Source organism: Scyliorhinus canicula, chromosome 9 (assembly GCF_902713615.1).
Source record: "Scyliorhinus canicula chromosome 9, sScyCan1.1, whole genome shotgun sequence".
NCBI classification, from domain to species: domain Eukaryota; kingdom Metazoa; phylum Chordata; class Chondrichthyes; order Carcharhiniformes; family Scyliorhinidae; genus Scyliorhinus; species Scyliorhinus canicula.
The window spans coordinates 75,952,308-75,965,367 of record NC_052154.1 but is presented as its reverse complement, the minus strand read 5'-3'; the positions used below and the strand labels follow the sequence as shown (position 1 = coordinate 75,965,367).

Genomic DNA, 13,060 nt, shown 5'->3' with positions numbered 1-13,060 from the left:
CCAATGGAACAACGATGAAACGGTATTGGAGATAATGGTTTGGTCACCACGGTCACAGTCACATAGGATGTAATTTGTAACTTTGGAAAGGGCTGTTTTGATTCTGAGACAGGGCAGACACCCGACTGGAGGGATTCAAACAGAGTTCTGGGAAGATGGGCATGGATTTGACAGGTGACAGCACATAAGGATTTTGGAAAAGAATGGGAAGCATTAGTTTGAAAGAACAGAGAGATCAAGGTCATCACTTACTATAATATCGCCTCTATATCTTATGCATTGCGCAGTTCCTTATGGACACCACGTCACCCTGCATCTTAAAGGGAATGTTAAAAACTAGTGGTCTGTTTATTCCCTGCCGGTAATCTCCAGATAGCCAAGGTGCCTTGCATGCTCACAGTTTAGGAGGGAACAATGACCATGGTTTTTTTTTTTTGAAGAGTACACCGGTCAAGGCAGATGCCAGTTAACCCAGGCAGTCAAACCTACAGGTCACCTGTAAATACAGGCGGGAACAGCCCAGATCCAAGAGATAAAAATACCCCGTCAGCACCTTTCACAACTCAGGGCCCTGTTGTATTGAACACAAATTGGTTCCAAATACTCACAAAATGACGGAGCTTCTTGCAATCAGGTGTCTCTCCCAAACTTTGCCTCCAGCAGCATATTGGCATTTTTAAATTACCTGCTGCAGTTCCCAAACCGTCCTGTCCCCCCCCCCGCCTCCACAATCTCTGCTGTGTGATGTTACTAACTGTTGCCTTGCGTTTGGTGACATTACTCGACCACCGGTGCTGAAAGCCACAGCCACGTGGAGTGCTGTGGGCAGGAATCTGAGAAGTCAATAACTGGAAGTTTGGGAAAATCGCAGGCATTGGTATTTGGGGAGTCTTCTGAACTCTTGACGGCTGTATAAATTGAGGGGGAGAAGTGCTGCATTGATGCTTGAAATTGGAAACCGAAGAGGGCTTTACTTACAAGTGTAGTAAGAGCTTTAATTCTACTATACCTAACCTGGGAGTACTTGTCACTGCATATCCAAAACTGAAACTCCCCAGTATGGATGTCATTCACTGGAGACTTAAAACATTAAATTCTCCATCAAGACTTTGGCAGATGAATGCTCCATTCATGACACCATTATCAATATTCCACTGCCAGTTCCTCAACATTGCCAATTCACCATTAGTTGTTTCAGTCCCTTCACCGTCATCAATGCACTATAGAAGAGATTTATTTTGTGGTCAAGTAGCCCAATGCCCAGGGACATCTGGGCTCCAGTCTACTGTGAAATTGAATAAAGGATTACCGTGTTAGAGTGGGGACTGGTTAATCCTGTGCTGATGCAGATGTCATTGGTTAGGCAATAGTCCATCCAAAGCACCACTCCATGGCAAGTGCCAGATCTAGAAATTTAACAATATTTTAATTTTAAGTAAACATTCAAAATGTAACATTAAAAAATTACAGGAATTTAAAGTTCTAGAGGAAATGATAAATAGAACCTTAATAGTCCATCACAAACTAAAGAACAGGGAAGGCTGGTAGATTGCAGGAAACCAAAAGGAAGCTGAACAGAGTGTTCCGATGTTAACTATTTCACTGACAGCAATGACTACAGAGCAAACTCGCTGGTGAACAACAGAGAAACATGCTCAACGACAACAACATGCAACTGAATGGACAGGTACTGATGGAGAAATGGTTGAGAGGCATGATGCAGCACCGTACGGCAGAACTCTCTGTGATTGATAGATAACATAAGATGGATTGATAGTAGGTATGGCGCAGTGGTTAGCACTGCTGCCTCGCAGCGCTGAGGCCCCGGGTTCGATCCCAGCCCCAGGTCACTGTCTGTGTGGAGTTGCACCTTCTCCCCATGACTGTGTAGGTCTCACCCCTACAAACCAAAGACGTGCAGGATAGGCGGATTGGCCACACTAAATTGCCCCTTAATTGGGAAAAAAAAATTGGACACTTTAAATTTTTAAAAAGGAGGGGGAAAAAGATAGATTGATAGAGAACTAGGACAAAGCAAATGATTTTTTTTTAAACTTCAGGGATCATACCTAAGACTTTAAATTCATGTAAACAGAGTTTATTCACTGCACGCTATAGTTCATAAACTAATGGATTATTAATTTGGATTCAACGGGCTTTCAATATGTGCTCATCTTTCATTCCACATGCATTTCTCTTCCAATGTTTTATCAAACTCTTTCCTGTTTAACATACCTCAACAGTTTCATTGATCCTGTGCAGTAAACTGGCTGCTCTGGTACCTCCTGGCGAAAATCAAAGCTGAGAATTTGGCATGGTTCACTGAGTGCCCTGCAGGGGTACTCCCACAGTGGATGGGGTTCAGCCTCTTGATACTCCCGGAAATTCAAGGAATTCTGAAAAAATGTAGCACAACAGAAATGAGAGGGATATGGAGAAATATAATGTGGGGAGGGTATGAATGAATGATGATAAGCTGGCAATGTTACGACATTCAACAACAGAGAAAGTGGGTCCTGAACTTCCCAAAATCTGTGCAGTCAAAAATACATACTGCTGATACGAGTCAGTGGTGGCTCAGTAGTCGGAGTCAGAAGGTTCAAGCCCCACTTCAGAGTCTTGAGGACAAAATGCCAGCTGGCGCTTGGGCTGAACACTGAAGGAACCCTGCACATTTAACCCAGGCCCCGTCTATCCTCTTGAGACGACATGAAAGATCCCATGGTGGTATTAGAGTAGGAGCTCTCCCCAACGTTCTCCTAATATTAGCCCCTCAACCATCATCACTAAAACAGATTATGCGGTCATTACCACATTGCTCCCCGTGCAACTTTGGTGTGTGCAGAACGGCTGTGGGAATGTCGAAAACAGCAGCAAACACGTTGGGATATTCTGAGGCCATAAACAGATACTATCTAATTTTAAGTCTTTCAAGATTTTTTTACCATGGAAACATGAAGTGAATTTGTAAAATGTCAGGAAATCAATTCCTCAGTAGCCTGCAAAACAGTAAATTTCTCATGATAGGCATCGTTCTGTTTCTTTGCGAGGCTAAATGCTCTACGATTATTTCACTCCTCACCACCTCAACTCCACAACGCAAACACAAACTGAACAAAAGTACTGTCCAGAAGAATGTGAAAGTTAGTTTGTACTTTTAAAATCAAGTTATTTCAGTGATTGAAGAATTATCACTACCATAGCAAAGTCCAGGAACAGCAATCTTAACTGCAGTCCCGGAAGACGTACAGTTAGAATCATAGAATCCCTACAGTGCAGAAGGAGGCCATTCAGCCCATCAAGTCTGCACCAGCCCTTGGTATGAGCACCCTACTTCTCCTTGTATCTGCGTGGGTCGCACCCCCACAACCTAAAGATGTGCAGGTTAGGTGGATTGGCCACGCTACATTGCTCTTTAATTGGAAAAAAAAGAATTGGGTAGTCTAAATTTTAAAAAAAGGAAAGAGCACCCTACTTGAGCCCATGCCTCAACCTTATCCACGCAATCCAGTAACCCCACCTAACCTTTGGGCACAAAGGGGCAATTGACCACGGCTAATCCACCTAAGCTGCACAATTTTGGACTGTGGGAGGAAACCAGAGCACCCGGAGGAAACCCACAGACATGGGGAGAAAGTGCAAACCCCATACTGTCACCCGAGGCCAGAATTGAACCCGGGTGACTGGAGCTGTGAGGCAGCAGGGCTAACCACTGGCCACTGTGCCGCCCATGAGTTACACATGAAAATAGATGTTTTACCGAAAGCCATCCAAGACCCCACGAGGGCAGATCTTCTGACACTTGGAGCTCAGCAAATATTTCTCAGTCAGCCAAGTGCTGTGTGAACTGAAGGATCATTGCCTCTATTTTCTCTCCTCAGTCTGGTCAAGGAGTTTCTGGGCAACTACCTTTGTCCCTTACTCTGCATCTTCCCCAGAACAAAGTACTGGCCTCCCTCTGCACCTTTGCCACTTAATGTTGAGCGAAGTATTGAAAGCTCATGACATACACATCAGAACAATCACGAGTTCTCACCTGGATCATATCATCCATAAGACTGACGTTAAATCCCTCACACACTCCACAGGGAGCACGGATACGCCAGAGGTTCTGCAGAGATAGACAGTAAGTGTGATCGGTTTGAATAGGTTACACTGATAACAGCTCCTCCAAAACAAGGAATCAACACTTGAAGACAATGGAAGCAAATAGAAAATAATTCCCATTTCCTACCAAGCAAATTGAGAATTTTCTAGTGCTTCATTCAAATACAAATTAGATAGATTTCTTTCAGAAAATAATATTTTGGGGTGGAGTACGAGTAATTTGAGACATGATATGTTCAAATGTCCCATGCCTGGGAACAGCTGGTTACTTTAGACTTAAAATTCCCCAGGTTCTCCATCCCTGGAGTTTTTCCTTTGTCATTCCTAGGTGTTATAAATAATTGGTAGAGATTAATTTCTATGATTAGTCAACAACTGCATTATCATTGTATCATGCAACAACCTGGATTGTTAGAAGGGGATTGTAATGGACAGTGGTCTTTCATCACCCAGTGTTCCAATGACGATGGATGCAGTTCCAGAACAATGCACCAGCTGCCATGAAAGAAACTTTAAAGGAGCCGTATACTTGAACAAAGCCACCATGCACTCCAGAATAAATAAAGGGAATGCTGTTTCAGAGATGTCCCCAGTTGCTGTCCAATACCTTGTTTAACAGCTAAGATAACAATGATCGGCTTTTCAAACCGTGAAGTGCTGGACATTGCGAACATACTGTTCCGAACAAACATGGACACGCAGGATTGTTGGATGCAGGATTGTTGGACGGTGATCAGGAGTGACTGATTTCCTTTCCCCAGCTCAGAAGCTCATACCAATTGCAGGACATTTACGGTTGTCCCAGTTAAAAGACCAGTACAGCATCAGATGATGCACAACCCCCCCCCCCCCCGGGCAGGTTTTTAAAGTTAATTTACGGGATATGAGCGTCGCTGGTTAGTCCAGCATTTATTGCCCACCCCTAGTTGCCCATCAGAAGTTGGTGATGAGCTGCTGCAAACCCAGAGTTGTGGGTAGACCCACCGTGCTGTTAGGGTGTTCCAGGATTTTGACCCAGCGACAGCGAAGGAGCGGTGATATATTTCCAAGTCGGGTTGGTGAGTGACTTGTGAGGGGAACCGCCAGGTGGTGGGGTTCCCAGGTATCTGCTGCTCTTGTCCTTCTAGATGGTAGTGGTTGTGGGCTTGGAAAGTGCTGCCTAAAGAACCATGGTGAGTTCCTGCAGTGCATCTTGTAGATGGTACACACGGCTGCCACTGTTCGTCGGTGGTGGAGGGATGTTTGTGGAAGGAGGAGCATTCAAGCGGGCTGCTTTGTCCTGGATGGCGTCGAGCTTCTTGAGTGTTGTTGTAGCTGCACTCATCCAGACAAGTGGAGAGTATTCCGTTACACTCCGAACTTGTGTCTTGTAGATGGTGGACAGGTTTTTGGGTCCAGGAGGAGAGTTACTCGCCGTAGATGCAAAGCCTTTGACCAGCCCTGGTAGCCACAGTATTAATGTGGCTAGTCCAATTCAGTTTCTGATCCATGGTAACCCCCAGGATGTTGATTGTGGGGGATTCAGCGATGGTAATACCATTGGGGTTAGATCTTCTCTTGTAGGAGATGGTCATTGCCTGGCACTTGTGTGGTGCGAATGTAACTTGCCACTTGTCAGCCCAAGCCTGGATATTGTCCAGTTCTTGCTGCATTTGGACATGGACTGCTTCATTATCGGAGGAGTCACAAATGGTGCTGAACATTGTGCAGTCATCTGTGAACTTCCCCACACGGACCTTTTGATGGAAGGGAGGTCATTGATGAAGCAGCTGAAGATGGTTGGGCCTAAGACATTACCCTACGGAACTCCTGCAGTGATGTCCTGGAGCTGAGGTGATTGACCTCTAACCACCACAACCATCTTCCCTTATGCTAGGTATGACTCCAACCAGCGAAGTTTTCCTCGATTCCCACTGACTCCAGTTTAGCTAGGGCTCCTTGATGCCATACTTGGTCAAATGCTGCCTTGATGTCACTCTCACCTCTGGCATTCAGTTCTTTTGCCCATGCTTGAACCAAGACTGTAATGAGGTCAGGAAATGAGTGACCCTGACGGAACCCAAACTGAGCATCCGTAAGCAGGTTATTGCTGAGTAAGTGTCGTTTGATAGCACTTACAGAATCATAGAATTTACAGTGCAGAAGGAGGCCACTCGGCCCATCGAGTATGCACCAGCTCTTGGAAAGAGTACCCTACCCAAGCCCACACCCTCACCCCATAACCCCACCCAACACTTAGGGCAATTTTGGACACTAAGGGCAATTTAGCATTTCCAATCCACCTAACCTACACATCTTTGGACGGTGGGAGGAAACCGGAGCACCCGGAGGAAACCCATGCACACATGGGGAGAACGTGCAGACTCCGCACAAGTGACCCAAGCCAGGAATCGAACCTGGGATCCTGGAGCGGTGAAGCAATTGTGCTAACCACTATGCTCCATGCTGCCTCATGACTCCTTCCGTCACTTTGCTGGTGATGGAGAATAGACTGATAGGGCAGTAATTGGCTGGGTTGTATTTTTCCTTTTTCTTGTGTACAGAACACACCTGGGCAATTTTACACATTGCCGGGTAGATGCCAGTGTCGTTTGTTCACTGGAACAGCTTGGCTAGGGGTGCGGCAAGGTCTGGAGCACAAGTCTTCAGTACTAATGCTGAATATTGTCAGAGCCCTTGGCCGTTGCAGCATCAAGCACCTTCAGCCATTTCTTGATATCACCTGGAGTGAATTGTATTGGCTGAAGACTGACATCTGTGATGCTGAGGACCTCTGGAGGAGACCGAGACAGATCATCCATTCTGCACTTCTCGCTAAAGATTGCTGCAAATGCTTCAGCCTTGCCTTTTGCACAGATGTGCTGGGCTCCTCCATCATTGAGGATGAAGATATTTGTGGAGCCTCCTCCTCCAGTGAGTTGTTTAATTGACTGGCAGCATTCGTGGCTGGATGTGGCAGGACTGCAGAGCTTAGACCTGATGCGTTGATTGTGGAATCACTTAGCTCTGTCTATTACTTGCTGCTTATGCTGTTTGGCATACAAGTAGTCCTGTGTTATAGCTTTACCAGATTGACACCTCATTTTTAGGTTGCTCCTGGCATGCTTTCCTGCACTCTTCATTGAACGAGAGTTGATCCACTGGCTTGGTGGTAATGGTAGAGTGGGGGGGATATGCTCGGCCATGAGGTTGCAGATTCTGGTTGAAAACAATTCTACTGCTGCTGATGGCCCGCTGCACCTCATGAATGTCCAGTCTTCAGTTTCTAAATCTGTTCAAAGTCTATCCCATTTAGTACGGTGATGGTGCCACACAACACAATGGAGGGTATCCTCGTTGTGAAGACGGGACTTTGTCTCCACAAGGACTGTGGGGTGGTCATTTCTATCGATACGGTCATGGACAGATGCATCTGCACCAGGCAGGTTGGTGAGGATGAGGTTAAGTATGTTTTTCTCTCTTGTTGGTTCCCTCACCACCTGCTGCAGTCCCAGTCTAGCAGCTATGCCCTTTAGGATCATGTCAGCTCGGTTTGTTGTTATACTACTAGGCCGGCCGGTTTAGCACAGTGGGCTAAACAGCTGGCTTGTAAAGCAGAACAAGGCCAGCAGCGCGGGTTCAATTCCCGTACCAGCCTCCCTGAACAGGTGCCGGAATGTGGCGACTAGGGGCTTTTCACAGTAACTTCATTGAAGCCTACTTGTGACAATAAGTGATTTTCATTTCATATCTTGGTGATGGACATTGATGTTCCCCACCCAGAGTATATTCTGCGCCCTTGCTACCCTTAAGTGCTTCCACCAAGTGGTGTTCAACATGGAGGAGCACTGATTGATCAGCTGATGGTGGACGAACGTGGTAATTAGCAGGAGGTTTTCTTGCCCATGTTTAACCGGAAGCCTCAAGACTTCATGGGGTCTGGAGTAGATGTCGAAGACTCTGGACTTGAGGTCACATAGGGACTTCTTGTTGTATTGACAATTCCAGCTAATTAGCAGCTCTGCTGGACTGACTGATCATTTCATACTCTTCTTGCATGAAAGTAAGGAAAAGGATAGAAATGCTTCATCCCTGGACAAAGGCTACACATACATTCATTAGGAAGGCATATGTTGTCTGTGCCAAAGCAGGGTTTCACTCTGCAGGGGATATGAGGGCATTCCGCTAACTCAATACCCAGCCCAGAAGCTGGAATAGCACAAAGATCTGGGCATCGTGCCTCATAAAGGTTACATTAAATGTTGGCGTGGGTACAGTGGAAATCAACCAGAATGATACAGGGGCTAAAAGTGTTAAATTGAGGACATATTTCACCGGCTCGACTAGTATTCCCTTGAGCATTGATTTTTGTCAGGGAAGAACATTAAGGAATACGGAACAGTGGTGGGTAGATGGAGCTATGACGCAGTTCAGTCACGGTCTAACTGAATGACAGAGGGGCTGAATGGTCCATTCCTCTTCCCATGTTTCCCCAAATTCCGGTGTCTGCACGTTTCAAACCCCATGACTGGATACTTTCCACTCACCTCAAACTCCACGGCCATCGCTAAGAGCTTAGCGGACTGTGGCAGCACGGTGAACTCACTGCTCAGGAGCTTGGCCAGGTAGGTCCTCGCATACCAAAAGTAAAGGTTGTGCCAAGGCAGGAGGCTGGTGGTGAAGAATGGCTCTCCAATCAGTACAGACACCTGCAGAAAAAGGGAGCACCCAAGAAGAATCAGATAGAGACAAAAGAAGGGATCTCATGGAACAAAACCCAGCAGTTATTCACCTACTGATTAAAATCAATGAACTTTTGCCAAGCTGCACACTTCATCTTTATCTCTCCATATTCACAGTCAATTATGACCACAGTGCTACACTGGACTCAGCATTTCTTTGGACAGGAATCCAGCTAGGGTCCCAGCTCCCAAACTATCCTCTGATTCCAACAAATAAAAAGCTCCTTCAATATAGTAAAACGCCTGAAGGAATTTTACTGAAGCAAATTAAAACCAAGCCACATATTAAACAGTCGACCAAAGGTTTGGTGGGTTTTAATGAAAAGAAACAAAGAGGTTTGGAGAAGGAATTCCAATGCTTAGGAGTTGAGCTCCAGCATTCTCTCAAATACAGCCGGATTATTTCTCCAGCACAAGGGAGCAAATGCTCCATATTCAGGAAATCATCCGAAAGTGCAAAGATTTTTTTTTTAATGTAGAGTACCCAATTCATTTTTTCCAATTAAGGGGCAATTTAGCATGGCAAATCTCCCTACCTGCACATCTTTGGGTTGTGGAAGCGGAACCCACGCAAACACGGAGAGATTGTGCAAACTCCACACGGACAGTGACCCAGAGCCGGGATCGAACCTAGGACACCGGCCCCATGAGGCAACAGGGCTAACCCACTGTGCCACCATGCTCGAGAATGCAAAGATAACCCGCAGCTTCTTTGCTGTAAACCACCTTCTTAAACCCTGCTACCCTATCTCTTCTAGCCCCACCTCCAAACATAACAAGGGTGGAGCTCAATCTTTGTGACAAAGATGTCCTTGAGACCATCCAATCTGCTGCCTCTGTCATTTGTATTATGTAAATGAAAATGAAAATCGCTTATTGTCACGAGTAGGCTTCAATGAAGTTACTGTGAAAAGCCCCTAGTCGCCACATTCCGGCACCTGTCCGGGGAGGCTGGTACGGGAATCGAACCGTGCTGCTGGCCTGCTTGGCCTGCTTTAAAAGCCAGCGATTTAGCCGAGTGAGCTATACCAGCCCCTTATACCACCACGGCCACCTTTCTCTTCAAATCCCTCTGCCATAACCCTGAGCTCATGTTTCTTTAGTTTCCTATCTCCTCTACGGCCCTCTCCAAGCCCTTGTCCATGAGGCCCAGCTTCCTGGACGATATTCCTACCAAATTGCCAACTACAACTTCCCCTCCTGGTCCCCCGATATTGTTAACAGTTCTTCGTCTGGTGTTGTCTCTCTCTTTTTCCTGTAAATCTGCTGTCATCGCCCAACTTCACAAAAAGTACAGCTTGGTGGCACAGTGGCTAGCACTGCTGCCTCTCAGCGCAAGGGACCCGGTTTCAATTCCGGCCTTGGGTCACTATCTGTGTTGAGTTTGCACTTTCTCCCAGTGTCTGAGTTGGCTTTCTCCGGGTGCTCCGGTTTCCTCACACCGGTTTCCTCACACAGTCCAAAGATGTACGGGTTAGGTGGATTAGCCATGCTAAATTGCCCCTTAGTGTCCAGGGATGTGCGGGTTGGGGGCGTAGGGTAGGGTGGATGGGTGCGTGGACATAGTTTGAGTGCTCTTTTGAAGGGTCAGTGCAGACCCGCTGGGCCGAATGGCCTGCTTCTGCACTATAGGGATTCTATGAACCCTTGGGCCCAAGTCCTTGCAAACTACTGCCCCATCGCCAAAAGTTCTTTAATATGTTGTCACCTCCAAATTCCATGTCCACCTTTCCAGGAGCTCTATGTCTGTATCCCTCCGATCAGATTCCCACTCCCGCAAGAGTACCAAAGCAGCTCTCATTCCAGTCACTAATGACATGTGACTATGATAAAGGTAAACTTTTCTTTCTCGTCCTTCTTGACCTGCCTGCAGCCTTTAACACGGCTAACCAGACCATCCTCCTCCAAAGCTTCTCCACGGTTGTCCAGCTGGGTGGGACTGCTCTCACCTTGTTCCATTCTTACATATCTACACTTCTCATGGCTTCTCTTCCAGCTCCCACAGCATTACCTCTGGTGTCCTCCCAGGACCTATCCTTGCCCCCACCTATCTATTGCTCATCTACATCTGCCCCTTGGTGACATTATCAAAAGGCAACAAATTCGTTTGCAAAAGTTCGTTGATGACACACAGCTCTACCTCACCACCACATTTCTCAATTCCTTCATTGTTATTAAATTATCAAACCCTTACCCGACACCCAATAATGGATATGCAAACATTTTCTCCAATTAATTATTGGCAAGACTGAAGGCATTTTTTCAGTTCCCTCACTAAAGTCAATTTGCTAGCTACAAACCCCATCCTCCCTCCTTGAGAACAGTCTAAGATTATATCAGCCTGCTCCCGGACTTCCGGTGGCGACCATGAAGAAGGAGGTCGCACATTTGGTGGCTCCCGCTCTGGCTAGACATTCGGACCTTTCCCCCTGACTTTGTTTGCGCTTTTAAGCGCTGGATTTGAAGAAACGGTGAACAAGTGTTCGGTGTATATATTGGTTTATGGAACAGAGAGCCCGAAGAGATCGAAAGGGAAGAAACAAAAAGTCAGGGTCGAGCTGGGTGTTGGCTGCAGCAGCGGACAAGTTGGCCGGTGTCCAGACCCCTGGGGCTTCGACCCAACCATCAACGGAGGAGCTTATGCAGGTCATCCGGGAAGGCTTCACCAGACAGAAACGGGAATGTCTGGACCCGATTAAGGAAACGGTGGAGAGGATGGAGCAGAGGCTAGATGCCCAGGACAGGGCAATCCAGAAACTGGAGAAGGCGCAAGCTGAACAGGAGGAACACCAGACGGCAGTGGAGATGGAGGTGGGGATGCTGAGGGACCGGCAAAAAAGGCTGCTGGAACAGGTAGAGGATTTGGAGAACAGGTCCCGTAGGATTGTTGGCCTCCCAGAGGGGGCTGATTCCGGGGAGTTTATAAGAACATAAGAACTAGGAGCAGGAGTAGGCCATCTGGCCCCTCGAGCCTGCTCCGCCATTCAATTAGATCATGGCTGATCTTTTGTGGACTCAGCTCCACTTTCCGGCCCGAACATCATAACCCTTAATCCCTTTATTCTTCAAAAAACTATCTATCTTTACCTTAAAAACATGTAATGAAGGAGCCTCAACTGCTTCACTGGGCAAGGAATTCCATAGATTCACAACCCTTTGGGTGAAGAAGTTCCTCCTAAACTCAGTCCTAAATCTACTTCCCCTTATTTTGAGGCTATGCCCCCTAGTTCTGCTGTCACCCGCCAGTGGAAACAACCTGCCCGCATCTATCCTATCTATTCCCTTCATAATTTTAAATGTTTCTATAAGATCCCCCCTCATCCTTCTAAATTCCAACGAGTACAGTCCTAGTCTACTCAACCTCTCCTCATAATCCAACCCCTTCAGCTCTGGGATTAACCTAGTGAATCTCCTCTGCACACCCTCCAGCGCCAGTACGTCCTTTCTCAAGTAAGGAGACCAAAACTGAACACAATACTCCAGGTGTGGCCGCACTAACACCTTATACAATTGCAACATAACCTCCCTAGTCTTAAACTCCATCCCTCTAGCAATGAAGGACAAAATTCCATTTGCCTTCTTAATCACCTGTTGCACTTGTAAACCAACCTTCTGTGACTCGTGCACTAGCACACCCAAGTCTCTCTGAACAGCGGCATGCTTTAATATTTTATCGTTTAAATAATAATCCCGTTTGCTGTTATTCCTACCAAAATGGATAACCTCACATTTGTCAACATTGTATTCCATCTGCCAGACCCGAGCCCATTCACTTAACCTATCCAAATCCCTCTGCAGACTTCCAGTATCCTCTGCACTTTTCGCTTTACCACTCATCTTAGTGTCATCTGCAAACTTGGACACATTGCCCTTGGTCCCCAACTCCAAATCATCAATGTAAATTGTGAACAATTGTGGGCCCAACACGGATCCCTGAGGGACACCACTAGCTACTGATTGCCAACCAGAGAAACACCCATTTATCCCAACTCTTTGCTTTCTATTAATTAACCAATCCTCTATCCATGCTACTACTTTACCCTTAATGCCATGCATCTTTATCTTATGCAGCAACCTTTTGTGTGGCACCTTGTCAAAGGCTTTCTGGAAATCCAGATATACCTATCCATCGGCTCCCCGTTATCTACTGCACTGGTAATGTCCTCAAAACATTCCACTAAATTAGTTAGGCATGACCTGCCTTTAATGAACCCATGCTGCGTCTGCCCAAT

General features: G+C 46.4%; 1 protein-coding gene across 2 annotated transcripts in view; it reads right to left on the bottom strand.

Moving 5' to 3' along the window:
• The window catches only part of prmt7 (protein arginine methyltransferase 7), a 58,761-nt gene that overhangs the window by 6,032 nt on the left and 39,669 nt on the right, over positions 1-13,060 (bottom strand). For both annotated transcript variants that reach the window (XM_038806943.1, XM_038806944.1), the window contains exons 13-16: positions 8,634-8,795; positions 4,037-4,111; positions 2,236-2,396; positions 1,310-1,406 (exon numbers count right to left, since the gene is read on the bottom strand). In XM_038806943.1, the coding sequence (XP_038662871.1) occupies positions 1,310-1,406; positions 2,236-2,396; positions 4,037-4,111; positions 8,634-8,795 (495 nt within the window). The remainder of the gene's footprint in view (positions 1-1,309; positions 1,407-2,235; positions 2,397-4,036; positions 4,112-8,633; positions 8,796-13,060) is intronic.